General features: G+C 43.2%; 2 protein-coding genes across 2 annotated transcripts in view; one reads left to right on the forward strand and one right to left on the reverse strand.

Annotated features, from left to right (window-relative positions):
• LOC132445609 (transmembrane protein 50B-like) overlaps positions 1–15445 on the forward strand; it is a 38468-nt gene extending 23023 nt beyond the window's left edge. Inside the window, exons 4-7 of the mRNA XM_060035700.1 lie at positions 2018–2085; positions 2203–2295; positions 13139–13196; positions 13598–15445. Coding sequence (XP_059891683.1) covers positions 2018–2085; positions 2203–2295; positions 13139–13196; positions 13598–13643 — 265 coding nt within the window. The 3' untranslated portion in view covers positions 13644–15445. The remainder of the gene's footprint in view (positions 1–2017; positions 2086–2202; positions 2296–13138; positions 13197–13597) is intronic.
• A 1-nt stretch (position 15446) lies between these two features.
• Positions 15447–24587, reverse strand: LOC132445608 (uncharacterized). The gene is made up of 7 exons (XM_060035699.1): positions 24356–24587; positions 23346–23463; positions 22781–22944; positions 19684–19829; positions 17995–18136; positions 17739–17884; positions 15447–15906 (listed from the first exon to the last, which is right to left on the reverse strand). The coding sequence occupies exons 1-7, from the start codon at positions 24441–24443 to the stop codon at positions 15811–15813; spliced, it is 900 nt and encodes a 299-aa protein (XP_059891682.1). The 5' UTR covers positions 24444–24587; the 3' UTR covers positions 15447–15810.
• Between the last annotated feature and the right edge of the window lie 1740 nt (positions 24588–26327).

Genomic DNA, 26327 nt, shown 5'->3' on the forward strand with positions numbered 1-26327 from the left:
ATTGATCTTATTAGACCTCTGTGCCGACTTTGACACTGTCGACCACAACACCCTAGGTATTCTCTCCCACTACGTCAAACCCCACACCAGAAACCTGGGTGTCATCTTTGACTCGAATTTCTGCTTTGACAAGCAAATTGCTGCTGGAGTCAAGAGCAGTTTTTACCAGCTCAGAGTCATTGCTAAGATGAAACCCCATCTATCATTTCACAAAAATGGAAAAAGTAATACACGCCTTCTTCACATCACAGCTGGATTACTGCAACTCCCTTTACCTAGGACTCCTTCAATCACTACTCTCTCGCCTTCAGTTGGTCCAGAACTCCGCAGCAAGGCTGCTGGCTGGATCCAGAAGGCGGGATCATCTAACCCCCATCCTAGCATCCCTCCACTGGTTGCCCATCCAGCACAGAATTCATTTTAAAACCCTACTTATTAGGGATGGGCACGAGTAGTATATTCCAAACTCGAGTGATCGAAGGAATTCCTCGAGGATCAATCGAGTACTCGTTAAATCGAATAAATTTGTAGAATGCAACGCATCTGCAGCAGGAATAGGCCTGATGATGAACGGCAATATTACCAACCAAACATGTAATGCTTATTCTCCATCAAAACAGTCAGAGTTATCTGAGTATTCATTATTTATTTTTGCAAACGTTCAAACACATTTTCCTTACAAAAATAAATATGCGTCTCACAATTTAAATCACGTCGAACCAAGGCCTGTAACAGTTTAAAAAAAACAAAAACGAAACAAGTAGCCTAACCATTGCAAATAATTTAAAGCTGCAAATAAAATGGCAGCAAATGGACTATGGAAATACTCAGCGTTGTGATCTTCTCTACACGCCCGGGATTACAGCTGCGTCTTGCGGCGGTGAAAATAGCCGACAGTGACACACTTGGTTGCTGCGGGTCTGCTTTCCCGAACTCACCGTTGTGTTTCAGGAGCATATGTTGCTGCATAGTACTTTCTGGTAGCTCGATTTCGCTTGGCATATTTTACATTTCACCTTATGATCTCCTATTTCTTTAAAGTATTTCAATTCTTCGCTGCGCTTTGCTTTAACCGCCATCTCTTAACTTTTTGAATTCTGGCGTGCCTGCACACGGCACGCGCCATGGAAATGGATGCATTTAATTTTCTTTGTGCCCACGTCATGCGTTAGTGGCGCCGACAGAAAATTGATACATTTGCTTCAGAAAACTTTGTTTGTGTGTGTATATGCAAACTCGAGTTTGCCTGTCCACCAACCGAGTTCATTTGTAACGAGGAGTACTCGAGTAATCGATTCCTCACGCCCATCCCTACTACTTATGGTATAGGGCCTGGCCCCGCCCTATATCACAGAGCTCATCCACCGCCACTCAGCTCCCAGGTCCCCATCATGTAGCATGGGTCTCCTGCACGTTCCGAGCACTAGATAGAAACAGAGGGGCGACAGGGCTCTTGCTGTGGCTGCCCCCCCGCCTTTGGAACACACTGCCGCCTTCAATTAGAGACGCTCCTTCTGTTACCATTTTTAAATCTAGGCTCAAAACACACCTCTTTTCCCTGGCCTTTCCTCCCCTTTTGTGATGTTCTTTATTTTAATATTTTTCATGTACTGTCTATGCATGTGGCATGTGTTATTTTATATGCCTTTTTGCACCATGTACGGCACTTAGGCCAGTGAAAACGGTTTGTAAATGTTCCTATGATTTTTACTTACTTATTGTATATGTGTACGTCCTGGACCTTAATGTACGCACTGATTGTATGTTGTACGTCCTGGCACTTAAAAAAAGTACTTAGCATTGCGTGGCGTCTTATCCTAGATATCTTTGTTGTGTACAGAGAATGGGTTAACCTTGCGATTGTAAGTGCTTGGCAACAGTTTTTATGAATATCTTTGCTGAACTTTCTCTTTCTTCTGACAAATGTAGTAATTGTAAGTGGCTTTGGATGAAAGCTAAATGCCCTGAATGGAAATGTGAATGTAAGTCAACCTAAGTGGCATGTGTGAATCCACAGGATCAATGCTGTGTCTAATGGCCAGGTGAGGGGCGACACCTACGGAGAGGGCTGCTTCGGGAGGACGGGTATGTCAATGTCTCCATGCGTCGGGGAGCGTGTGCGTTCAGGGATGATTGATCTGGGAGGCGTGTGAAGAGAGGCGTGCTGATGGCGGGGTAATGAGCCTGCTCCTGTCCCCGCAGGCGTCCGTCTCTGGCTCTTCATGGGCTTCATGGTGATGTTCGGCTCCCTCATCGGCGCCATTTGGATCCTGTTCGGCGCGTACGTGACACAGGGTGAGTCTCTCTCTTCTTTCTTTCTTTCTTTCTTTCTTTCTTTCTTTCTTTCTTTCTTTCTTTCTTTCTTTCTTTCTTTTTTTCTTTGTTTTTCTTTCTGTCTTTTTTTCTTTCTTTCTTTCTTTCTTTCTTTCTTTCTTTCTTTCTTTCTTTCTTTCTTTCTTTCTTTCTTTCTTTCTTTCTTTCTTTCTTTCTTTCCCCCCCCCCCTCCCCAACCTGTCTGCTCTCTGAAGACATCCCATTTACTGAGTCCACTGGTTCGTGGATGAACTCTTGTTCAAAACAAGTTGTACTTATTTCTGTGCTACTCAGTGCCAGGCCAAGGCTTGTGTATGCAGTCATGGGGCCCTATCTTGCACCCAGCCCAATTTACTTTCTACACTGACGCATGCCGGTGGTTGCACCCGGCGTAAAGCTGGTTTTCCCCCGCAGCAAACTCGCACCACTACACTTGCGCCCTGAGAGCCGTGTTGGCGAAAAGCAGAGGCGTGTCCCGGCGCAAATGATACATAGTGCTATCTTACAGAACGATAAAGCAATCGCGCCACTGACCGGCACAGACCTTGCCTAAGTGCCCTAGCGGATAGCGCAGTTGGTGTTGCTATTTTGACGTTCCTAGGAAGGTTGGAACTGTAACATAAGCTTACACACACGTAGGCTATACACAGCACAAACATGCAAACAATTAGCCTAATTGAAATATTATGATGTCAAAGATTGTTCATATGTGTGAAACTGCATAGAAATAGCATGTGGATTGTGGATTTTTCTTTTTTCCATAGGGGCTGCATATCACACACACACACACACGCGTTTGTGAAAGCATTGCAAACCCACTGTATGTATGGAAATATGTCCATGATTGGTTAATTAACATCCACTGTTCATCTCCTTGGAGGGTAGAGAGGAGAGGTTTTTCTTTACATTTGAATGTTGGGTGGAGAGGATTATGGACACTATTAAAAACCAATTTGCTATTTTGAGGTCTGTGGTGCAGTTATGTAATTTAACTCTTATTAGGATATTTATATCCATCTCTGCGTGCATTTTTATATATAGTTAATATCCCTCTCTGCATGCATATTTAATATCCCACATGCTTTTATCAAGAGCAGTGAATTTGAAGATGCAAGTCTTCAGGGAGCTGGTTTGTGTAGTTGTCTTACAGAGCTGGTTAGTGTATGGTTAGTGTAGTTGTCTTACAGAGCTGGTTAGTGTAGATTAATTTGTTTAGGGAGCTGGTTAGTGTAGATGTCTTTGGGGAGCTGGTTACAGAGCTGTCTTACAGAGCTGGTTAGTTTAGATGGTAAGTGTAGTTGTCTTACAGAGCTGGTTAGTGTAGTTGTCTTACAGAGCTGGTTAGTGTAGATTCATTTGTTTAGGGAGCTGGTTAGTGTAGATGTCTTTGGGGAGCTGGTTACTGTATTTCTTTAGATAGCTGGTTAGTGTAAATTTATTTCTTTAGGGAGCTAGTTAGTGTAGATGTCTTTAGATAGCTGGTTACTGTAGATGTATTTCTTTAGATAGCTGGTTAGTGTAGATTTATTTGTTTAGGGAGCTGGTTAGTGTAGATGTCTTTAGATGGCTGGTTAGTGTAGATCAGGGGTCGGCAACCCTAGGCACGCGTGCACTGCCACCACTGGCATGGGGCAGCATAATCATGGGTACACTTAAAAAATATATATATATTTTTTTTATTTACATTTTATTATTATTCGTAAAAAAAAATAACACACAATGCGGCAGCATAATCATTGCTACCGATTTCTTTTGCACTTTATTCAGTTTTGGGCATTTCCTCCCAGTGCAAATATGTTTCAATTAGTTACAGAATGTAGTGTTCTGAAACGGGATCAATTAATAGTTTGATGTTGATGTTGTGAGTAATAGAGAAGAAAGTATTTAAAATATTGTTGCAAGTGGCCTGTATGCATCGCCTTCACATGGTTTTGAAAAGCTGTACATGTCTTAAAGATATTGATTTGGATGGTTCCAGCTAGGGTTGACGTGGTATACGGTATTACCGGTGTTACCGGTGTTGAGGCCAACACCGTTTACTCTGTGTTGCACACCGGCAACACCAAGTTTATTTTTTTTTTTTTTCAGTAATAAAAAACAAATTCAGTAAAAATGAATAATATAATTATAATTAGGAAAATTAAAATGTGTAGAATAGGCCACATTTCTGCTTTGTGCGGGAGAATTGTCGCGCCGAGAATTGACGTGCTTCCTTACAAGACCGGTAACCATAGCAACGCCGGTAAACAAACCCCGCAAAGCCCAATCCCTACGTGAGCTCCCCACGCTACGGCCATCCGGAGGCTCACAGAGCTTTTGGCCGTGATATTATGATATATGTAAGTAGGGCTGCAACAACGAATCGATAATATCGATAAAAATCGATTACTAAATGCGTTGGCAACGAATTTGGTCGTCGATTCGTTGTGTCGCGCGATTAATAAGTTACTCATAGGCGCAGCACTGTTTACAGCCAGCCGCCGACAGGTTGGTTCATGGTTCATGCACGCCCACAGCGAGCTTTAGTGTGAGCGACCACAGATTGTATTTTGGTCATATCTTAAAACTGGACTGTAGGCCTACATAAAAGTGTTGTACCTTCACTGTCTTTGGGTTAAAAAAACTCCTTCAACTCAGTATCCGTCTAGTCCAACCGAAAACTCTGTCAGCTGCTGCTGCTGCAGACGTTGTGCAGACGGGCTCGGAGTCGGCACCGCGTGCATCAACAGTCATTCAAAGCAGCGGTAGTAATCACACAACCGGACGGTGTAGAAAGTCCCGTCAGTTAAAAATAGTAATCCAGTTTTTAAATCCATGTTAAAATCGGCAGGATATAGAGCTAGTTAGCTTTAAAAAAAAAAAAAAAATAACCAATGGTCACAAACTGTGTAAAATGTGATGTGTTCAGGTCGGCTCAGTAATATGATTGATGCGTTCAAATGCAACAGAAAAAAAAAAAACGGTTAACCATCGACTTCCCTTGTATACATAAAAAAGTATATCATACATTGTATGTTTTTTTTTGTGTTATCCCAGTTATGTTTTTTTATTTTTTTATTATTTAATATTACTTTTAATAGTTCCGGGACGTTGGAGCAATAACCTGGTGTTTTTACACTTCAGTCTGCACTGTGAATTTGAAGTAATGTTCAGTTTTTGAATAAAGATGCGGCAATTCCAAATGTTTCTTTTTTTTATCCGATTCATCGATTAATCGAAAAAATAATCGACAGATTAATCGATTATCAAAATAATCGTTAGTTACAGCCCTATATGTAAGGGATAATGCCCGACGAGGTGTCCATTATCAGGAATTAATGGACGACGTGGAGGCGTGAACGGTTTCCTCCGCGAAGTCCATTAATTCCTGATAATGGACACCTCGAAGGGCATTATCCCGCTTATACCACGGTCACTTACCAACGGTGATCAAATTAAGACCATTAATTTATAATAATAATAATAAAAAATGAAATTCATATAGCGCTTAATATGGTACTCTAAGATGCTTATATGTTCATGCGTTTTCAATCCGAATATAAAGTTTTCCACAAAACATAAATTTGTTTCCCTGGTTACGCCTGAGGGTCCGACTAATACCCGGAACCACCATTACACGCCCGTTGGTAGGGATGGGAATTGATAAGAATTTCACGATTCCGATTCCGATTCTGCTTATCGATCCGATTCCTTATCGATTCTCTTATCGATTCTCATTGGGTGAGAAAATAAGTATAAATGTGTTTGTTTGTATTAAATCTCTTTAATATCTGATCAGAAGTGCTTCTAGTATCAGGAAATTGTACATTTTCAAATCAATTGGTCTAGACGAAAAAATATATGTTTGGCTTTTTAAAGGCACCCAGTGCAACTTTATGTAAACATTCAATTTCTAGTCTTTTTTACACGTAGTAAGTTTCAATAACTCCATACCATTACATATCGACATTCAAGGAGCAAAGATGAGACGTCGTTGTGTGGTGAGAACTGATAGAAAATCGTAAACAACAACAATCGCCGGTGGGGAGAAGCCATTTTTCCATTGACTGGAAGCCTGCTTTATTTATTGTAGGTTACAAAAAATAAAGAAAATGGCGGCATTGTTGTTGTTATCGATTTTGTATCAGTTCTCACCACACAACGACGTCTCATCTTTGCTGCTTAAATGTCGGTATGTAATGGTATGGAGTTATTGAAACTTACTACGTGTAAAAAAGACTAGAAATTGAATGTTTATTTTTAAGCCTCGAAAGTTGCACTGGGTGCCTTTAAGCCCAAATGCCATCATTATGTGCCATACAACTAAAAACACAGACTGAAAACAGGCAAGTAAGAGCTTGTGCTTTTGGAATGCTAACAGTGCTCATTTGCATTCAACTTGTAACAAAATTCAACTGACATAAACAAAATGAAGCATTGATTAGACAGAGATTTATTAGATGGGCCTACCTAATAAACCGTTGGAACACACACGACCGGAAACCATAGCAACGCCGGTAAACAAACCCCGTGAAGCCCAATCCCTATGAGAGCTCCCCACGCTACGGCCATCCGGAGGCGACAGAGCTGTGGGCCGTGATATTATATATACAATTATAATATATTATATACTATTATATATAGAGCTCCGGGAGTCGCAAACTGCAACAATCACTTTCTCCTTTGTTTGACGGCTGATTGGCTGTTACGTTACACATATCACTCAGTTATCACGCTGTTGAACGCTGATTGGCTGTCATCACGACAAAAACTTGTCGCCGGTTTTCTCCCGTGAAAAATTCGCCCTTATACGCGTCTCTACGTTCACTTTGTATGGGATCTTGTCGCTCCGTCGCGTTTGGTGTGAACGCACAATGCGATTCTTCCTCGGCGGCGCCATGTTTGCTGCGTTCTGAACCAAATCAAAGCAGCGTGTGTGTGACGTCGCAACGCATTTGCCGCGACCGGAACCGATAAGCGGAATCGTTAAGCAGGCTTGCTAATGATTCCAAGGAATCGGTTGACTCGGAACCGGTTCTGAACAAGAACCGGTTCTCGATTCCCATCCCTACCCGTTGGTTTCTCATGCAACGGAAACGTTGTTCACTCCTCCAGTAATTAGGACGGACCATAGCTACGACTTTAGAACGGGAGGTAGCGGGAGGTATTTTAGTCCGCTCAGCTTTGTTTTGTTTCCCGTTGCTATGGTTACTAATTTTAGAGACGATACGCCAGCTAGCGCATTAATTGAGAACGGTAAACAGACAATTTGACGGAACTACTTGTCCAGGTGTCCGTATATCAGGAGTTAATGCACACCAATCAGAATCGAGTATTCCCGCAGACCGTGGTATAAAAAAATATATTATATATAGAACGTTTTAAGACGCCGAGAATTGGCGCGCTGCCAGCCGCTGTCACCGAGTGTGAGAGGAGAGTTGACGGAGAAGATGGCGGTTGACCTAGTTTCAAAGTTAATACCGTTTATACCGGTGTTGACAGGAGCGTATTACTCGGTGTGAAAATGTCCACACCGCGGCAACCCTAGTTCCAGCATTCTCATATATTCTCGTTTTTTACATTTCTCACAGTGCAAATATGTTTTTGAATGAGTTTCTGAAAATGGTGTTTTAAGATGGGACATATGTAATTATAATTTGTAATCCCTTGTTGCAAATATAACAACCAAACAAATACTTAAAATGTTGATGCATGATTGTGGACTATATGGAAAACAGTACAATTCCAGGTCATCTGTAAATGTTTTTGGTCGCTGTGTAGGGGTGTAACGGTACACAACAGTCACGGTTCGGTACGTACCTCGGTTTTGAAGTCACGGTACGGTACAGGACGGTTCGGTTCATAGTTATGGTGAACAAACGGATTGCTTGACAGAACGAACATAAGTTTAATTAGTAACGAATTAAACACAACAGTTTTAGCTGTCAGTATGAAACATACAAATAAAATGATGCAATTCTCCAATAACCTTAACATAAAATTAATGAAAAATCCAGTTTTAAAGGCACCCAGTGCAACTTTATGTAAACATTCAATGAAAAATAAACATTAAATTTCTAGTCTTTTTTACACGTAGTAAGTTTCAATAACTCCATACCATTACATATCGACATTCAAGGAGCAAAGATGAGACGTCGTTGTGTGGTGAGAACTGATAGAAAATCGTAAACAACAACAATCGCCGGTGGGGAGAAGCCATTTTTCCATTGACTGGAAGCCTGCTTTATTTATTGTAGGTTACAAAAAATAAAGAAAATGGCGGCATTGTTGTTGTTATCGATTTTGTATCAGTTCTCACCACACAACGACGTCTCATCTTTGCTGCTTAAATGTCGGTATGTAATGGTATGGAGTTATTGAAACTTACTACGTGTAAAAAAGACTAGAAATTGAATGTTTATTTTTAAGCCTCGAAAGTTGCACTGGGTGCCTTTAATGCTCAGTCTAGGCTCTTTAAGCTGGTATGTAAACAAAGAGTTTGTAACATATTCCTGCAGCTCTCTAAAGCTCTGAAGTTCTCATAAATATAATCAATCATTAAATAAAAGTGCAACTGCAGCCTTAACTTAAATTACAGCTTATGTATTTTATAATCTATTGGTGTTTTCATTGCCTCTCGTAGGTCAGAGGCAATGAAAACACCAATAGACCTGGTGATGGCATTTGCCCGTTCTGAATTCCCAGACAGGTGTAGAGGTTGATTAAATAGTGTAGGGAGCTGGGTTTGAACGATTTGAACAACTTTTTTTCATTTTGCAGCGGTGACAGTAACACCTGGATGGTGCCGTCACGTTAAAATTGTACCGGGGGTGAAAATTTGTGCAAGTTCGATGTGTTTCCATTTGCATAGACGATCGCTGTTGAACAATGTCTGCACACAGCTTTCGACTTGTCCACTCCTCTTTCCCCATTGTGATAATTAACCTGGAATCCAAAGTTCTCCCACACTTGGGATTTAAATGACAGGGGGGCATCTTCAAGCTCCGGTTTTCTGTTGTCGCTCGCCATGCAGTTCGCTCTCAGTTCGCTAGTAGACATCAATCCACACACAGTCGCGATCGCGCTCTGCTACTGCTACTACGAGTTCGCGCACGTGCGAGCCGAGCCTAATAAGGCTAAACGGTCCGGGGGGAACTCCGACTTCAAGTTTTAAGTTCCGCACCGCAAAACAAGCCTTTACATTCGCCATATTAACGCTATGTACGCCACATTTACGGACCGCGGTACACCTCTGTAACCGCACCGAAGTGCCTGTACCGTGACGGTTCGGTTCAAATACGTGTACCGTTACACCCCTATCGCTGTGTCATAATTCTGCTTAATTTTTTATATATTGTTGCTTAAGGCAAACTAATTAACGAGAAAATGTCAAACTGGCACTGCACGTTGAAAAGGTGGCTGAACCCTGGTGTAGATGCATGTCATTATGGAGCTCTGGGTTTTGGCCCGTTGGCCTTGCGGTCTCTTTGTCTCTCGTTCTCTGGACCTCAGTGTCTCTCGGTCTCTGTCCCTCTGTCTCAGCTTCTCAGTCTCTTTGTCTCTCGTTCTCTGGACCTCTGTGTCTCTCGGCCTGTTTGTCCCTCTGTCTCAGCTTCTCTGTCTCTTTGTCCCTCGTTCTCTGGACCTCGGTGTCTCTTGGTCTCAGTACCTCTGGGCCTCTCGGTATCTCTGATCTCTTGTCTCTCTTGCCTCTCGGTCTTTCTGATCACTTGGCTCTCTTGCCTCTCGGTCTCTCTGATCTCTTGTTTCTCTTGCCTCTTGGACTCTCTTATCTCTCTTGCCTCTAGGTCTCTCTGATCTCCTGTCTCCTCTTGCCTTTCGGCCTCTCTTATCTCTTGGCTCTCTTGCCTCTCGGTCTCTCTGATCTCTTGTCTCTCTTGCCTCTTGGTCTCTATGATCTCTTGTATCTCTTGCCTCTCGCTCTCTCTGATCTCTTGTCTCTCTTGCCTCTCGGTCTCTGATATCTTGTCTCTCTTTCCTCTCGCTCCCTCTGATCTCCACTTCCTCTCAGTCCCTCTGATTTATTGTCGCTCTTGCCTCTCGGTCTCTCTGATCTCTTGTCTCTCTTGCCTCTCTGTCTTTTTGATCTCTTGCCTCTCGGTCTCTTGTCTCTCTTGCCTCTCTATCTCTCTGATCTCTTGTCTTTCTTAACTCTCACTCTCTCTGATCCCTTGTTTCGCTGGCCTCTCGGTCTCTGATCTCTTGCCTCTCGGTCTCTCTGATCTCTGTCTCTTGTCTCTCAGTCTCTCTTATCACTTGTCTCTCTTGCCTCTCAGTCTCTCTGATCTCTTGTATCTCTTGCCTCTCGGTCTCTCTGATCTCATATGTCTTGCTTCTTGGTCTCTCTGATCTCTTGCCTCTCAGTCTCTTTGATCGTTTGTCTCTCTTTACTCTCGCTCTCTCTGATCTCTTCTCTCTTGCCTCTCGGTCTCTCTTATCTCTAGCCTCTCGGCCTCTCTGATCTCTTGTCTCTCAGTCTTTTTGATCTCTGTCTCTCTTGTCTCTAAGTCTCTCTTATCGCCTGTCTCTCTTTCCCCTCAGTTTCTCTGATCTCTTGTATCTCTTGCCTCTCGGATCTCTTGTCTCTCTTGCCTCTCGGTCTCTCTGATCTCTTGTCTCTCTTGCCTCTCGGTCTCTCTGATCTCTTGTCTTTCTTTCTCTCTGATCTTTTGTCTCTTTACTCTCGCTCTCTCTGATCTCTTGTCTCTCTTGCCTCTCGGTCTCTTATCTCTGGCCTCTCGCTCTCTCTAATCTCTGTCTCTCAGTCTCTCTTATCACTTGTCTCTCTTGCCTCTCAGTCTCTCTGATCTCTTGCCTCTTGGTCTCTCTGATCTCTTATATCTCTTGCCTCTCTGTCTCTCTGATCTCTTGTCTCTCTTGCCTCAGTCTCTCTGATCTCTTGTATCTCTTTACTCTCGCTCTCTCTGATCTCTTGCCTCTCAGTCTCTCTTATCTCTGGCCTCTCTATCTCTCTACTCTCTGTCTCTCTTGTCCCTCAGTCTCTCTTATCACTTGTCTCTATTGCCTCAGTCTCTCTGATCTCTTGCCTCTCAGTCTCTCTGATCTCTTATATCTCTTGCCTCTCTGTCTCTCTGATCTCTTGTCTCTTGTCTCTCTGATCTCTTGTCTCTCTTGCCTCTCAGCCCATTAGCCTCTGCCTCTCGGTCCCTCTCTGTTATTGAGTATATCATACTCAATAACAGAGAGGTATTCATATCAAATGAATACCTTCCTTGCTTTGTTGCTAGTTAATGAAATAAGCTTTGTATACATGAATGAATTGTATTCTCCTTGAGGTCGCTCCGTTCCTCCCTCAATGTGAAAGGTGTAATGTGAGTTTCCCTTTGCTTTCTTAAATAATACTGAAAAATTAAGAATATGAGAATGACTTTTGGTCTTTATTTCTTTGCATCGTTGGATGATTGTGCTCCTACAATTAAACTATAAAAGCTATGAACAGTGGTTGTTCCTTGAAGATGCTTGGTAAAGGCTGCCAGTGTGTCCTAAATGCTCAATGAAATAATTTGCCTTCAAGAATTGCCTGAAAGGAAAAATGGCATCACTATATCCCATTAAAACATTGGATTTCAAGTCCTAAAGATTCTTGTTCAAACAACCTCAATAGAGTTGTTTTCCTTAGTGATTTTTGTGATCAACTACCGTATTGGTCCGAATATAAGACGACCCTGATTATAAGACGACCCCCCGTTTTTCAACACAAACATTTAGAAAAAAAGATTTGCAGACCAGATTTGCAGAACAAAGAACAGTGATTTAAACACTTGTTATATTAATGACAATAATAATAATGCCAGTAAAGGCCACGGCACTTTCAAGGCAAAATATGTACAGTATGATTCAAAATTAATATCAAGCAATAATCAAGCAACATTGGGAACATTTTTAAATATCATAGAAAAATACAGGCCACATATTTAACTTAACTAAAATTCGCCAAACTTCTCCTCCGATCTCTCTCTATCGCTCACACACGTCCTCTGCCCCGCTGAGTTTGCTCTCGCTGTCATCGCTCCCCAGCTGCTCCGCTTCCACCGGCTCCGCCCAAAGCGCGTTTTCTCTGACGTATTCAAAAACTCTCCGGTCAACCTCACTGAAACGGCCACTTTGAGGACCACGGTAGGATTTGCGCTGACTGTTGACGTCTTTGAGACGTTATTTTGGTGCTCGCCATCTTCTTACGTTACTCTCCGTGACCCCAAACTTCTTGGCAGCTTAGCAGTTGTTACTTGACTCTGCCTTATTGACGACCATTATTTTAAAATTGGCATCATAGCTCCTCCGATGTTGTTGATTGACCTGACCCACTTTTGAGCCACTTGTCTCTAATGGTCAGCCTGTCTTTAAACACCGGTAACGGTCTGGTTGTTAAGGACGCTGGACTACTTCTTCCCGGAACCAATTTCTGGCGCAACCTGCGGCCGCGAATGTGTATTGACATTTAAAGGGAGAGGCGAAGAAGAGAAACTGCGCTCTGAATACTAGACCCCGAATATAAGACGACCCAACTTTTTCAGACCTATTTCGAGGGAAAAAAAGGCTGTCTTATATTCGGACCAATACGGTACTTGATAGCATCCCCTTCTTTAAACGATTGCTGTGATTGTTTTTGATTCATCCTTCAACCAAATGAACCAGGTTGTAAATTGTTTTAGCATTATATATTTTAACATTTTATTTTTATTTTGGAAAAATGCTGTATTTGCTCTCTTTGTTTGCTTAATCTTGTCATGTTATAAAGTTCTGTCTTGGTTCTTCATCAATGCAAGGATAGAAGTGATATTTATCTTGTGCTTTTATTTTATAGGGAAGGAAGTTGCTCCGGGCCTGGCTGTGTTCTTCCAGAATACTTTCATCTTCTTCAGGTCAGGAATCAGAGCGCTCTGATCGACAGCCTCCTGGCTTTCATTTAGTTAATATCAGAGAACTATATGTAACATCTCATCTATCATGTAATATTATATTATACAATGATGTAATGTACTGTCATATATTAAAGGATAAGTTCACCAATTTTGGTCCAAGGGCCAGACCCAGGGGTTTTTAAAGTGCGAGGGAGTGAGCCCCCCCTCAGAGAACCAATAAACGGCTGTGACCCTGGTCACAGCCCTGGTCTAAACCACCTGTGGATATAATGGTGTCCTCCCTCTGGGACCAATAGGTAGTAGAGGACTGTGGTGAAGCCACTATGTGTGTACGACTAACTGTGAGTGTCTTTCATCATCTCTCTGTTGACTCTCACTCCTGTATCTCTCTCCCTCTGCAGCACTCTCATCTTCAAGTTTGGCCGGACTGAAGATCTGTGGGGTTAGGGTCCTTGCCCCCCATCCCCCCCCCAATCTTCATCTACTTTTTTTTTTTTGCTTTAATTTCAAATGTTTCTTCACGTTTCTAATCACGCTGTACGGGCCAGTTTTGAACCCTGAGCTGGACAGTGTTTATTACAGATGCCACATCCTGATGTGCCTTCAGGGTCCAGCAACATCAAGGCTACAATAAGGAACATGATTCAGCTTAGTAAATGCATTTATCTGAACAATTAACTCATTTTCGCTATGACATGGACACTAAAGGCTTAGTTATGGTTCCACGTCTACTTTTTTTTCCGCGCAAGGGGGTTTACGGACCCATTACGTCCTTGCGGACCCTCCTTGCGTCCGATGTGTGCATCCCAAAATGTTTAACCTTGCGTCGAGGCGACGCAGCAGCGAGGGCTGCGATTGGTCCGCTCACTAAAACACGATGCAGAACCAAAACAGGTTCAGGACCGCGTCGAATCATCTGTGTGGTCATTGCGTTGCGTCGACGTGGAACCATTACTAAGCCTTTAGGCTAACGTCGCTATATGTTATATACTGAGCTGTATGCTGCTTACATAGAGGAGCGGTGTGGTCCATCTGGGTTTGGGTCTTTTTGTAATTTCCTAAATCTGTATTCAGTCCACAAGCTTATCACATTTAGGTGTTATTTATTCAGGGGATCAATATGTATTTATCTACTTTCTGTCAAACGCACAGCTAGGATCATCGAAACTGTTGTTTTAATCTTGGACCAAGCGTGTTGATTCTTTGGTGCAAGAGGTTCCTTAAATGGCCTGGGGTTGTTAATGGTGAACTTGTCTATTCAGAATGCTGTAATTAGATGTAGTGTTCAGTAGATTGTTAAATGCTAAAGCCATCAGGGACGGTGCCATCATTGTAGACACAATGCGTATCACAAATGCTCCTCTGATTGGCCAGAGGATGACAGTTGCCATATAGACGTGGAGTAGACGTCCTGTCTGAGGCTGATCTCAGTGGTCAGTGCAGGACGAGTGTCGATCCCAACCTACGCTTCAGAGCGTCTCCCCTCGCTACTCGCTCAGCCGTTCGAACACTTTTTTTGTTCCAGCATCTGCTGCAAACTTTATGTCGTCTTTCACTGTCCCGCAATTCACTTCCAATCACGCTTGTTTTCATGACGACTGCATCACCTGTCCAACCCCTCCTCTCTGGGGAAATCAGGCCTCTGTCCTCAACACTGGGCCGGTGGTCATGGAGGCGTCTGTCGGGGAGCTGGAGATGAACACGGACTGACCTGGAGCTCCCGGCCCTGACTGTTCGCTCCCTGGGGTCCATCCCACTGCTTGGGATGGGAATTACTAATATCTATTATAAGTGCTGAAGAATATGTATGGATAAAAGGGAAAATAAGCAACAGAGGTTCATGTATTAGTCCCCACCAGACTAGGAACCAGGTGGTGGTGGCGGAGAGGGCCAGGACTTAACAATCCATCCATGTGACCTTCTAACCCTGGACCTCTGTATCAAGGCTGTGGTGTGGAACAATTAGCAATCAAAGTTTCTTCCATTTATTTGCAATCCTGATACATTCACCATGACCACAGACATGTCAACATTAAGGGATGGCCACGGGCCAGTTTGACCAGTTGACCTAGGCAGTGTTTTGATTGGCTGCTTCACATTTGATACCGGCGAGATAACAGCTGCTGTTCGGAGTGCTGAGGGTGTGATGCCGATCCGAAGGGAAGACCCTGAACTCATTTTGTATCCAAACCAAATTACTTCTGAATACTTTTAAACCATTGTGAATAAAAGTACATATGCTCTAGTCAGTTATTTTACTATCAAGTTTTATTTAATAAATTATGTAAATGGATGTCATACCGGTGCCCCAGTTTAATCAAATCGAAATCAAGTTTGGTTGTGTGCATAATCTAGTGGTCAATAATAGGTTACATGAAGTCAAGTAAATGAACACTGCTGGTGCTGGTACAGCCGTCACTAGTGGCCGCCACACAATTATGTCATGAATTAAATGATGACTGTTCTGAAGTTTTTGTAGAACATTAAAAAAAGTAAATAAAAAAACATCATAGTTGGTAATGGTTCATCCTAAAAAAATGACTGCAAGAGCTCCGTTCTCATTAGTGTTGACGGACTCTGGGAGTCCGCTGTGAAGGGATGGCTTGGGGAAGGCTCAGGCGGAGGGGTGGATGAGGGAGATGCGGTCGCACTGCTCTTTGATGGGTTGGTAGGTGAGAGCCGGATCCACGGGACAAAGCTCTCTGATGCACTAATGAAAGAGTTAAACACATCAACACACCGTGGAAGCACGGTGACCCCCAAACCACCCGAGACCCCTCCTCTGACCAAAGAGCCCCCTGATTCAGATGGAATTCGAACCGAGTTTGAGGAAAGAGGTTGTTATCTCTGGTTACGACCCACGCTAACTCTATGAAACGTTTTTAGTAATGTTGTATATGAAATCCGCCACACACACCGTAATGTTACACAAGAATCGTCCGAAATGCCAAACCATCTCTCGGACGCCACAGTCGTCTGCTGCCCGGAGAGAGCTCCTCACACACACACACACACACACACACACGCACACACACACACACCCCCCCCCCAGACAGAGCTCCACGCGTCCAGTCCCCCCCAGACAGCTCCACGCGTCCACAGCCCCCCCAGACAGCTCCACGCGTCCACACACCCCCCAGACAGAGCTTCACACGTCCACACTCCCCCCCCCCCCCCAGACAGAGCTCTACACACACACCGCCCGGACAGAGCTCTACACACACACCGCCCGGACAGAGCTCTACACACACACACCGCCCGGACAGAGCTCACACCGTTCCGCCGGTGCCTCTTGGTCGTGACGTCAGACGACTGGTAGAAGGCTGTCTGACGTCACGTGAAGAGGCCCGCGCTCAGCAGCGTGGAACGGCTACGGGGTGTTTAGGGAGAAGGACAAAAACCAAATTGGAGACCTTACAGTATTTCAGTAACTGATAAAATGGCAGTTCCTTTTGCTATGTTGAATATATAACACAAATGACAACGATTAAAGCAAAACAAAAGTTAACTGGATCGATAAAGACAATATGCAACATAGTTTTGAGTGAAATGTGCGCTAGAACACATTCTGCCCTGTAGACGTTGACTTTCACGTTGGCTACAGGAATAAGGCTCATTTTTCCCACTGCATCAGTGGGCAGGGTTTGAAGAGATATATATATATTTTTTTATCTTGAAATAGGGAATCTTGCATGTTTTAAATAGTTTCTCATTATGCTATAATTATAACGGTAATACCTGGACACCATGTGAGTGTCACAACAGTAAAGTCACAGGGCAAAACGGAAATAGCAGAATAGGCTAAACTTGAATGATGTGATTTGTGTCTGTGTGATGGTTTGGTTTGTGTATGATGGTTTGGTTTGTGTGTGATGGTTTGGTTTGTGTCTGTGATGGTTTGGTTTGTGTCTGTGTGATGGTTTGGTTTGTGTGTGATAGTTTGGTTTGTGTGTGTGTGATGGTTTGGTTTGCGTCTGTGTGATAGTTTGGTTTGTGTGTGATAGTTTGGTTTGTGTGTGATAGTTTGGTTTGTGTCTGTGTGATAGTTGGGTTTGTGTCTGTGTGATAGTTTGGTTTGTGTCTGTGTGATGGTTTGGTTTGTGTCTGTGATGGTTTGGTTTGTCTGTGATAGTTTGGTTTGTGTCTTTGTGATGGTTTGGTTTGTGTCTTTGTGATGGTTTGGATTGTGTCTGTGTGATGGTTTGGTTTTTGTCTGCGTGTGATGGTTTGGTTTTTGTCTGCGTGTGATGGTTTGGTTTGTGTCTGTGTGATGGTTTGGTTTGTGTCTGTGTGATGGTTTGGTTTGTTTCTGTGTGTGATAGTTTGGTTTGTATCTGTGTGATGGTTTGGTTTGTGTCTGTGTGATGGTTTGGTTTGTGTCTGTGTGTGATGGTTTGGTTTGTGGCCGTGTGTGATGGTTTGGTTTGTGGCCGCGTGTGATGGTTTGGTTTGTGGCCGCGTGTGATGGTTTGGTTTGTGTGTGATGGTTTGGTTTGTGGCTGCGTGTGATAGTGTGTATCTGTGGATAACTACTGCTCTCACATTTGGTTCCACATAGGGCGGTCGCATCCACTCCTTGATCCTCCGGCTCTGGAAGAGAAGGAAGTAGATCACTGACAGAACCACCAGCACTGCCGTGACGGAGATCACCAGAACCAGGGTGACCAACAGCTGCCTGGCCCGCTCACCTGGGACACACACACACACACACACACAATAAGGTTTACTGTATTCACGCAATCAGCATTTACATTAATCGCTCATCATTTTGGCACAAAGCTCCAGGAGCAAAGCCTACCCGATTGGGGAATGTCTTGACACTTGACACAGCTGGGGAGCCCTATGCGGACCCCGTGGAAGACGAGGCCCACTCTGACACAGTACCGCCCCCCCTCCTCCAGCTCCTTGATCACCAGCGACGACGGAGATTGGCCGTACTCCTGGAGGGGAAGGTATGCAAAGGACACACTTGACAAGAACTCAAACCTCAACCTGCCAAAGGAGGGGGAAGTTCAACATTGATCACAATGCAAAGATACTGCAACACTCTGCTAGTGACAACACCCCCACCTCCCACGTCTTTTGTGTCTATTCAAATGGATATTAAGTAGCCTATGACAAACTGGCCAACCGTTGTATGGCCTGGTAGGATGTGTCAGCCTAAAAGGACCTGATAGAAGAGCCTGTTGCTCCTAGCTTCTAGAGCAGGAGTCAGCCACCTTTTCAACATGCAGTGCCAGTTTGACATCTTCTCGTTAATGAGTGTGCCGCAACAATATATTAATATTAAGCTGAATTATGACACAGCAACCTAAAACAATTCCAGAAGACCTGGGATTGTATTATTTCCATATAGTCCACAATCATGCATCGAGATTTTAAATGTTTTTTTGGTTGTTATATTTGCAACATGGGCTTACAAATTATAATTACATACGTCCCATCTTAAAACACCTTTTTCAGAAACTCATTCAAAAACATATTTGCACTGTGAGAAATGTAAAAAACGAGAATGTTGGAAACATCCACAGCTTTGCAAAACCATGTGAAGGCGATGCATACAGGCCACTTGCAACAATATTTTTTTAATATTTTCTTCTCTGTTACTCACAACAGGTTTAAAAAGTGCAAAATTTTTGCAAAGTGCAAAAAAGTCTGTAGTAGTCATTATGCTGCCGCATTGTGCGGTGACATTTTTTAATAATAATAACGAAAAATATATATATATATATTTTTTTTTAAGTGTGCCAATGATTATGCTGCCCCGTGCCAGTGGTGGCACGCGTGCCTAGCATTGCCGACCCCTGTTCTAGAGACAAAAGACGGCAGGTAAATGGTTCACCCTTTGGAAGATCCCATCTGGAACTATCTTCTGTTTGTGTTGGGGAGTGAACCTCCATGGCAGGTTGAACACATCCAGCCTGGCTTCTGCCATCACCGCATCCGTTAAAGCACCACCAACACGTGACCCCTGGCTGGGTGACGGCACCAGCGGAGTGTCGGGTGTTGAGCTACAAACACTCACCACAGCAGGCGCTCTACCCCTGACCCCTCCCTGTCCCCCCCTCTCTGATGGTGACCCCTGACCCCTCCAGGTCCCCCCCTCTCTGATGGTGACCCCTGACCCCTCCCTGTCCCCCAATCTCTGATGGTGACCCCTGACCCCTCCCTGTCCCCCCCTCTCTGATGGTGGCCCCTGACCCCTCCTCACCTCCAGGTCCCCCCCTCTCTGATGGTGACCCCAGACCCCTCCCTGTCCCCCCCTCTCTGATGGTGACCCCTGACCCCTCCAGGTCCCCCCCCCTCCCTAATGGTGCCCCCCCCCTCTCTTATGGTGACCCCTGACCCCTCCAGGTCCCCCCCTCCCTGACGGTGACCCCTGACCCCTCCTCACCTTCAGGGGCTCCCCCTCCCTGACGGTGACCCCTGACCCCTCCTCACCTCTCTGTCACCCCCTCCCTGACGGTGACCCCTGACCCCTCCTCACCTCCAGGGGCTCCCCCTCCCGGCCCAGGTAGACGAGGTATTTCATGAAGGCTCCGTACTCCAGGATGCGCGGGTGGTCCACGCGGAGGAGCACCGTCAGGCTGCCGGGCTGGGCGCTCAGCTGGACCTCGGGGCTGCAGGAGGAACCTGAAGGGGGGAGGCAGACACGATGTGATGTCATGGACCTCCAGTCGGTGCCTGTATCTGTTCCTCTGAATCTAATGTGGGACCAATGACCATATACGGTTACTCAGTCATTTAGACATCCTTTTAGGCCTTTTCAAACAATAATCTGTCTTGTAAGCGACGTTTCCCATGTAGAGGAGTATGGCCATGATTCTTCATCATTCGTTCCTTCCTAAAACTATAAGCCTAATTAAAACATAATAAAAGGTTTAATAGAAGCGTACCGTGGTGGTGATAGTTTAATAATATTCTCTTGCAAAACAAAGTTGCTTCTTAAAACAGGACTGATTATTTCAGAATAGTCTTGGTATAAAAACTGGACATTGGACAATATTTATTTATATTCGGTATACTATTTGATCACTGAAATTGATATGCGTTTTTGCCCTAATAGTACATCTTGTGGCACTCTGCGTGTTCATGCGTGTTCTATGTGGAAACACTAGCCGCGTTTACATGGACACATCTGATCCGCATAGATTTCTATGCGGAATAGGAAATGATCATATATACGCCTCATTCGGAATACAATTATCTGTTCGGCATAGAATTCTATGCTGAATAGAAGAGGTGGTGTAGTCCGTTTTAATCGACATGTGTACACTTATTCCAAATAGATTGGGGTTTAATTTAGAGCTGCTGCAGTAGTTCGCAATTGGTCAACTGAGCTCCGTCGGTACTTTTATGCACACCGAACTTGACCGTTGTCAAGGAAAGTCGATTTATTGCCTGATTCACGTCTTTGTTACCACTCCGTAAGTAGTCTGGTAAGCGTGTCCGGTTGCTAAGCGACAGGACATGTGTGTTTATTAATGACGTGTTTGTGTATCGTAGTTTCCGCGCGCGTCCGAGATAACTGTAAATGAGTAGGCAACTACTAGTACTTTTGCAGACTGAACGTTAAAATACTTCTTAACTTAGAGTGATGGCAGCTGCAGTAGTTCGCAATTGGACCGTCGGGAAGACAAATGTCCGACTCATTCTAAGATTTTCTCGCCATTCCTGGTCAATAAATTCCCGTAAGACCACTCTCTCCCACCAGTCTTGGCTGCGGACTTGCATCAAAATTCCTCTTGTTTATGGCGGAGGTGGGGGTAAATATAAAGATCGGACGAGAAATGTACGTAGCTGTGCTGTGCTGTCCTCCTCCTTCTTAATTGAAGGAGCAGGCAGAGAAAAGCTCTCTCCTGCTGTGCTATCATTAAAATCAAATTCACAATGCCAAATAATGATAAGATGTCCATTATGTCGCCGCCGGTCCAGAGATGTGTCAGGTGAGCGCGAGAGACATAACGGACACTTTTGTCACTTTTTGCCATGCATACAATACATTCGGATCACATTTTAGGAACAGATCTATTCCGCATAGAAATCTATGCGGGTCAGATGTGCCATGTAAGCGCGGCTACTGTCCAATGTGTAAACAGGACTTATATTAAATAAATCTCCTGTCAATGAGCAATTGAGACTTAACGTCTGGAAAACGAATCCATCCGGTTTTATGGCGGGCTACAATATAAAAGAAGATAGGCAATAAAAGTGTGAATGTTGTTGTGTCATCACTCAAAACAAGCGCGTCATTACTTGAAATCACCTTCAAACGGGAAGCCCAGAAGTATCAATATAAACTAGAAAATACATTTCCTGCAGAAAATGCGGTGAGTGCTGTAGTACAAAGTGAGGTCGAAAATATTTTTTAATAAAGCCACATAGATTAAGACATAAAGAAATGTTAAATGGATTCAAGTGAAGGGATTTGAACAAAAGTCCAAACGTCTCAATGGAGTAAACAATGTAAACATGCACACCATTTAAGAAATGTAAATGGTTGGAAACAAATAAAGTGACAGCTGAATGAAAAGCGCAAGGCATTGATAAAAATGCAGAAATGTAAAAGGAATTGAACTGAAGAATCTGAAAGGTCAAATGTATTGCCCTACACTGCTGGTGTGTGTGTGTGTGTGTGTGTGTGTGTGTGTGTGTGTGTGTGTGTGTGTGTGTGTGTGTGTGTGTGTGTGTGTGTGTGTGTCTTTAAGAGAATAGCGAGCTGGTTCGTGATTCACAGGTGACCAGCAGTACAGTGGGAAAAGAGAAGAGCGAAAAAACAGTATATATACAATACATTTACTAATTGAAAATAAAATTATAGTACAAAACTATTTTAATAAGATAAAGTTAAGATAAAACAAACATACTATATACATGTAACTCCGTTTGTAGGTGACCTGTGTGTTAAGTAAATAAATAAGTACGATGAAATATGAGGTATAATATAAATATAAGTATAAATATAAATGTGCCAAATGTGCAGGGACCCTGAAGTAATCAAAAAATGTAGTAAATAAATAACAAATAACAAGGTTAACAATAGGTGCAGTCCTTAGGTGTGCGGTTTAGTCCTTAAACAGGTCTGGATAAAGGAGCTGTTGGGACAGCTATATTATTGAAGATAATGTGTAGATTTGTTAAATGGTTGTAGATTTGTGTGTAGATTTGTTAAATGGTTTGAACTAAGGTTGAACTAACTAAATGATTGAGTTACGATGTCTTAAGAAGTAGGAGTGTCAGAATGGGCAGACGTCTTCTATGAAAACAGCTGAAAACGAAGCCGGTATGAAACTAAAACTGTGATTCTGAATATCTTATAAAGTATAAAATATAAAAGAAATTAAAGAAAAAAGAAGCGCGCGATTCCAAGCTATTCTGAACATTTTAGAATTTGAATGGAGTCTCTAGGTGAGTCTTGAGGAAGGAGATGGGTCCAGCGGTATAGTACAGCGGAAAACCGCCAACAAAAACCCCAGGACACACCTTCTGTTTACTTTAATGGCATGAGACTGAAACCTAACCAAGATGTTTCATATGAAACAAGATAGTCCTACGCCAGTCCTATCATCTCTCTCTCTCACTACCTTGTTGGCTGCAGGCTTCCTCAGGGTCAGAAGTCAAGCTGTGTCCATGTGCAAGAACACGAAGACGGACACAGCTAGCCTCCGCGTCCTGCATGGTTACATTACAGGAGGTCTTCTGGGTCTTGACACAAGGCAGGAAGTCGCTCCACCGCTCAGCTTCAAAGCTGTGCACACACACACACACACACACACACACACACACACACACACACACACACACACACACACACACACACACACACACACACACACACACACACACACACACACTTAATTTAGCTGATATATAAATATAGGAATTACATCACAAGACTTGATAATAAGAGCATAGACCAATCACCCATTAGCATTGACATCCTGGTGAACATCAGACCAACTATGACTGTTCATAGGCATATTCAAAATGCAATACATCTATAGATGAGCAGAACTTATAACAACTTCACTTATTTTCTCAAAAACTAAATAAATAGGATTTCTCATATTGTAGAATATTTTCCCCGTAGCCTATGGGCAGTGGGCTGTTGATGTATGGAAGGTCATGGTTTCACCACAGAGCGCTCACCCTCTAAGCTGAACGGTGTAGGACAGACCGGTGTGGTTGGGCGGGGCGGACCACCGGAGGGGGTCAGCGTGGACCTGACTCGGCGGGGGGAGACGCTCTGCCCCCTGGAAGGACCACACTGACAGAAGACAGACCATCACTAGTGTGGCCGCATAGGGCTAGCCTTCATTGAATATGAACCTTTTGTGTTACAGGTATAATATGTCATTTGGGAGGGGGGAGGGGGGGTAGGCTTTACAGTCTGTAAAATAGACAGTACATAATAAACTTAGCACAAAAAGTAAGGACATTTGTGTTTGATTGATTATTTCACTGTAGTAACAAAGCTTTTTTGCAATAAATCTAATACCGTTGGAGAGCCTGTATAGTTCCCTTTCAAATGGTGCCCCATTTGTAAGGAACATGCACTTGTGGGATGAGCAGCAGAGCTGAGTATGTGGGTAGTGCCCATGAAAAATTTACCTAATCTTCTCCGCCAAAGCAAACAAATTTCCTTACTTTTTGTGCTAAGTTTACATGTTAAACTGACTTAACAAAGACAGTATATAATACAGGTTTAACTGACTTAACATAAGCTGTTAATACAGATTAACTAATTTAACATAGACTTTACTTAATACAGGTTAAAACTGACTTAACAAAGACTACGAAGCCTGAACTGTCGTTCAGTCCGATGGATACAAAAACCTAAATAAAGACGGATCTGTCCCAGTAAAGTGTGTGAGGGCAACACCATCAGCTGGCGGCTGACGGGCCGCCTGTCGGAGTAGCACATAATAGTGAGATAGATCGATATTTAAATATCTGCTGGATAAATGAGGGCTAATGGATCATTGTTTTTCGCGTGTTTCCCAATACGTTTCTCTGGGTTGAACCTTGTTGGAAATATTTGGATGATGCAAGTACACGACTCAAAAAAATAAATAATTATATAACCTAGGTCTAGCCATTTTTAGATATGTGTATGTGGCAATGTCACAAGAATACCTCAAAAAACAAATCGAAAGTACCTGGACTGACAAGCAGCAGCAGAAAGGACCACATCAGGGTCCACACTGGGGGTTGCAGGACGGCCACGGAACCACAGCTGGCCACCATGTCACATCTCTCTATTTTCTCTATATTTAGTTGTCCATGTCGTCTGTGATCGTCGCAATGTAGTGTTTAAGGTTCTTTGTACAACTTCTATTACGCACCACCGATACAGCTGCTTCCTGTCTTCTTCTTCTTCTTCTTCTTCTTCTTCTTCTTCTTTCGTGTTATTGGCGGTTTGCAAACCGGTGCATTACCGCCACCCACTGTTTGGTTTGGAGCTTCGATGGAGGTTATACGTTAAAAACTATGCATAATAAGAACAAATGTAAACAAAATCATATAAATAGAAAACAACAGATAAGAAAACAAACCCTAAATAAATAAATGAAAATAAATTATAGTCTGTCAAATAAACCTGTTGCTTTTAGGTATGTCATTACATGTTTCCATGCTGGTGGTCTGAGTGTGGAAAAGGAGAGTAAACCCTCTAAGGTCAAGCTTGTTTGACCCAAAGCTAGGAAAACTGCCCCAGTCTTCATTTCAAACCTAGTTGGCCCACTGTGCTCCCATTGCATCTTTCATTCTGCTTCCCCACAAAGGATTATGGGCATTAACGTCGCCTACATAAATAACCGGTGCCCCTATCTGTTCCATAATCTCCTCCAAATCTATTATGCTGAATGGCAAGCAGGGATTGCAAAAGTTAACTATGTTTACCCCCATATTATTTTCCCACACCTTTACCATCACACACGCTAGAGAAGCAGAGAATCAGATCTTACAAAGGTTGCACACCCTCCTTCTGCCTTCCTACCTCGGTCAGCTGCTTCCTGACTTCCTGGAACGCCTTTCATAGGAGAAGGACCGTCATAGACTGGTCGGCCCTGCAGCCCCGCTGTTCAGCTACTCTATGCTCCCTGGTCAAATGTTCCAACCATTACTACTGGATCGATATCAGATCGTCCACACATGCTCCATCAAACGATGCTCCCACTACAGAATCACGTTATTGGACACCAATACTCAAGTACACTGTAAGAATATTGGGAGCATATTTTGATACTTTATTATAACGTGTTTACTGTTTATTGGACATTTCGGGGGTAGGCAATGTCTTTAAAAAGACAATGCATTCAAAGAAAAAGCACAATTATCAATTAAACTAAATAAATAACTTACAACAAGAAAAGTGTAGCACAGTATTGTTTAAGCTTGCTGTACGTATTTTTGAATGGGATTCTGTACTTATGTATTTGAATTATGCAATAGATAATAATTCTTCCAATAATAACGACCAAAGATCTTATTTTTGAATTTAATCAAAATCCGTTGAGATCATGTTTTGACCGATATCATTTACGGGCCATATAACTTAGTAAAATAGGTCAGCCATCAAACAATCAAACCAAGCCAGTCAAACCAATTTAATATGACTTTAGATGATTTGTGATCCCCGGTTGTGTTTGGGTCTACATTACATTAACCCAAGTCGGTCCATGGCCAACGCCCCCCAGCCCCCTTCAATAATAAGTTCCTGTGTTAGACAAGACTCTTTCATTATTCTTGTATAAATAAACTGCGGTAACCGTCTGTATTGTTACCAAATAAACCCATCTTGACTTGTAGCTCGTCTTCAGTGTTTGATCATATCCTCTAATGATGGGCCCAGGGTGGTCGTGTTGAAGAGGTACTTAACTCCTCCTGGAGATGGCAGTCTCCAGGAGGAGTTAAGTATGGAGTACAGTCCCATATTGGCCAGGGTTCATTGTCTATCAAACAGGTCCATAATCTACCGCCTGGACGTGCAGAGTACAATCTCCTTATCGAAGACGGCCTCATTTAAGGTAAAATTGCAACCAGTTTGTATTTTGCCAATTTAAAGTGATTTAGTCATGTTCACATCCTACAAGGTCACTTTGATCAATTAAATGCAATGCCATTGATCGC

Source organism: Gadus macrocephalus, chromosome 17, assembly GCF_031168955.1.
Source record: "Gadus macrocephalus chromosome 17, ASM3116895v1".
Classification (NCBI taxonomy): domain Eukaryota; kingdom Metazoa; phylum Chordata; class Actinopteri; order Gadiformes; family Gadidae; genus Gadus; species Gadus macrocephalus.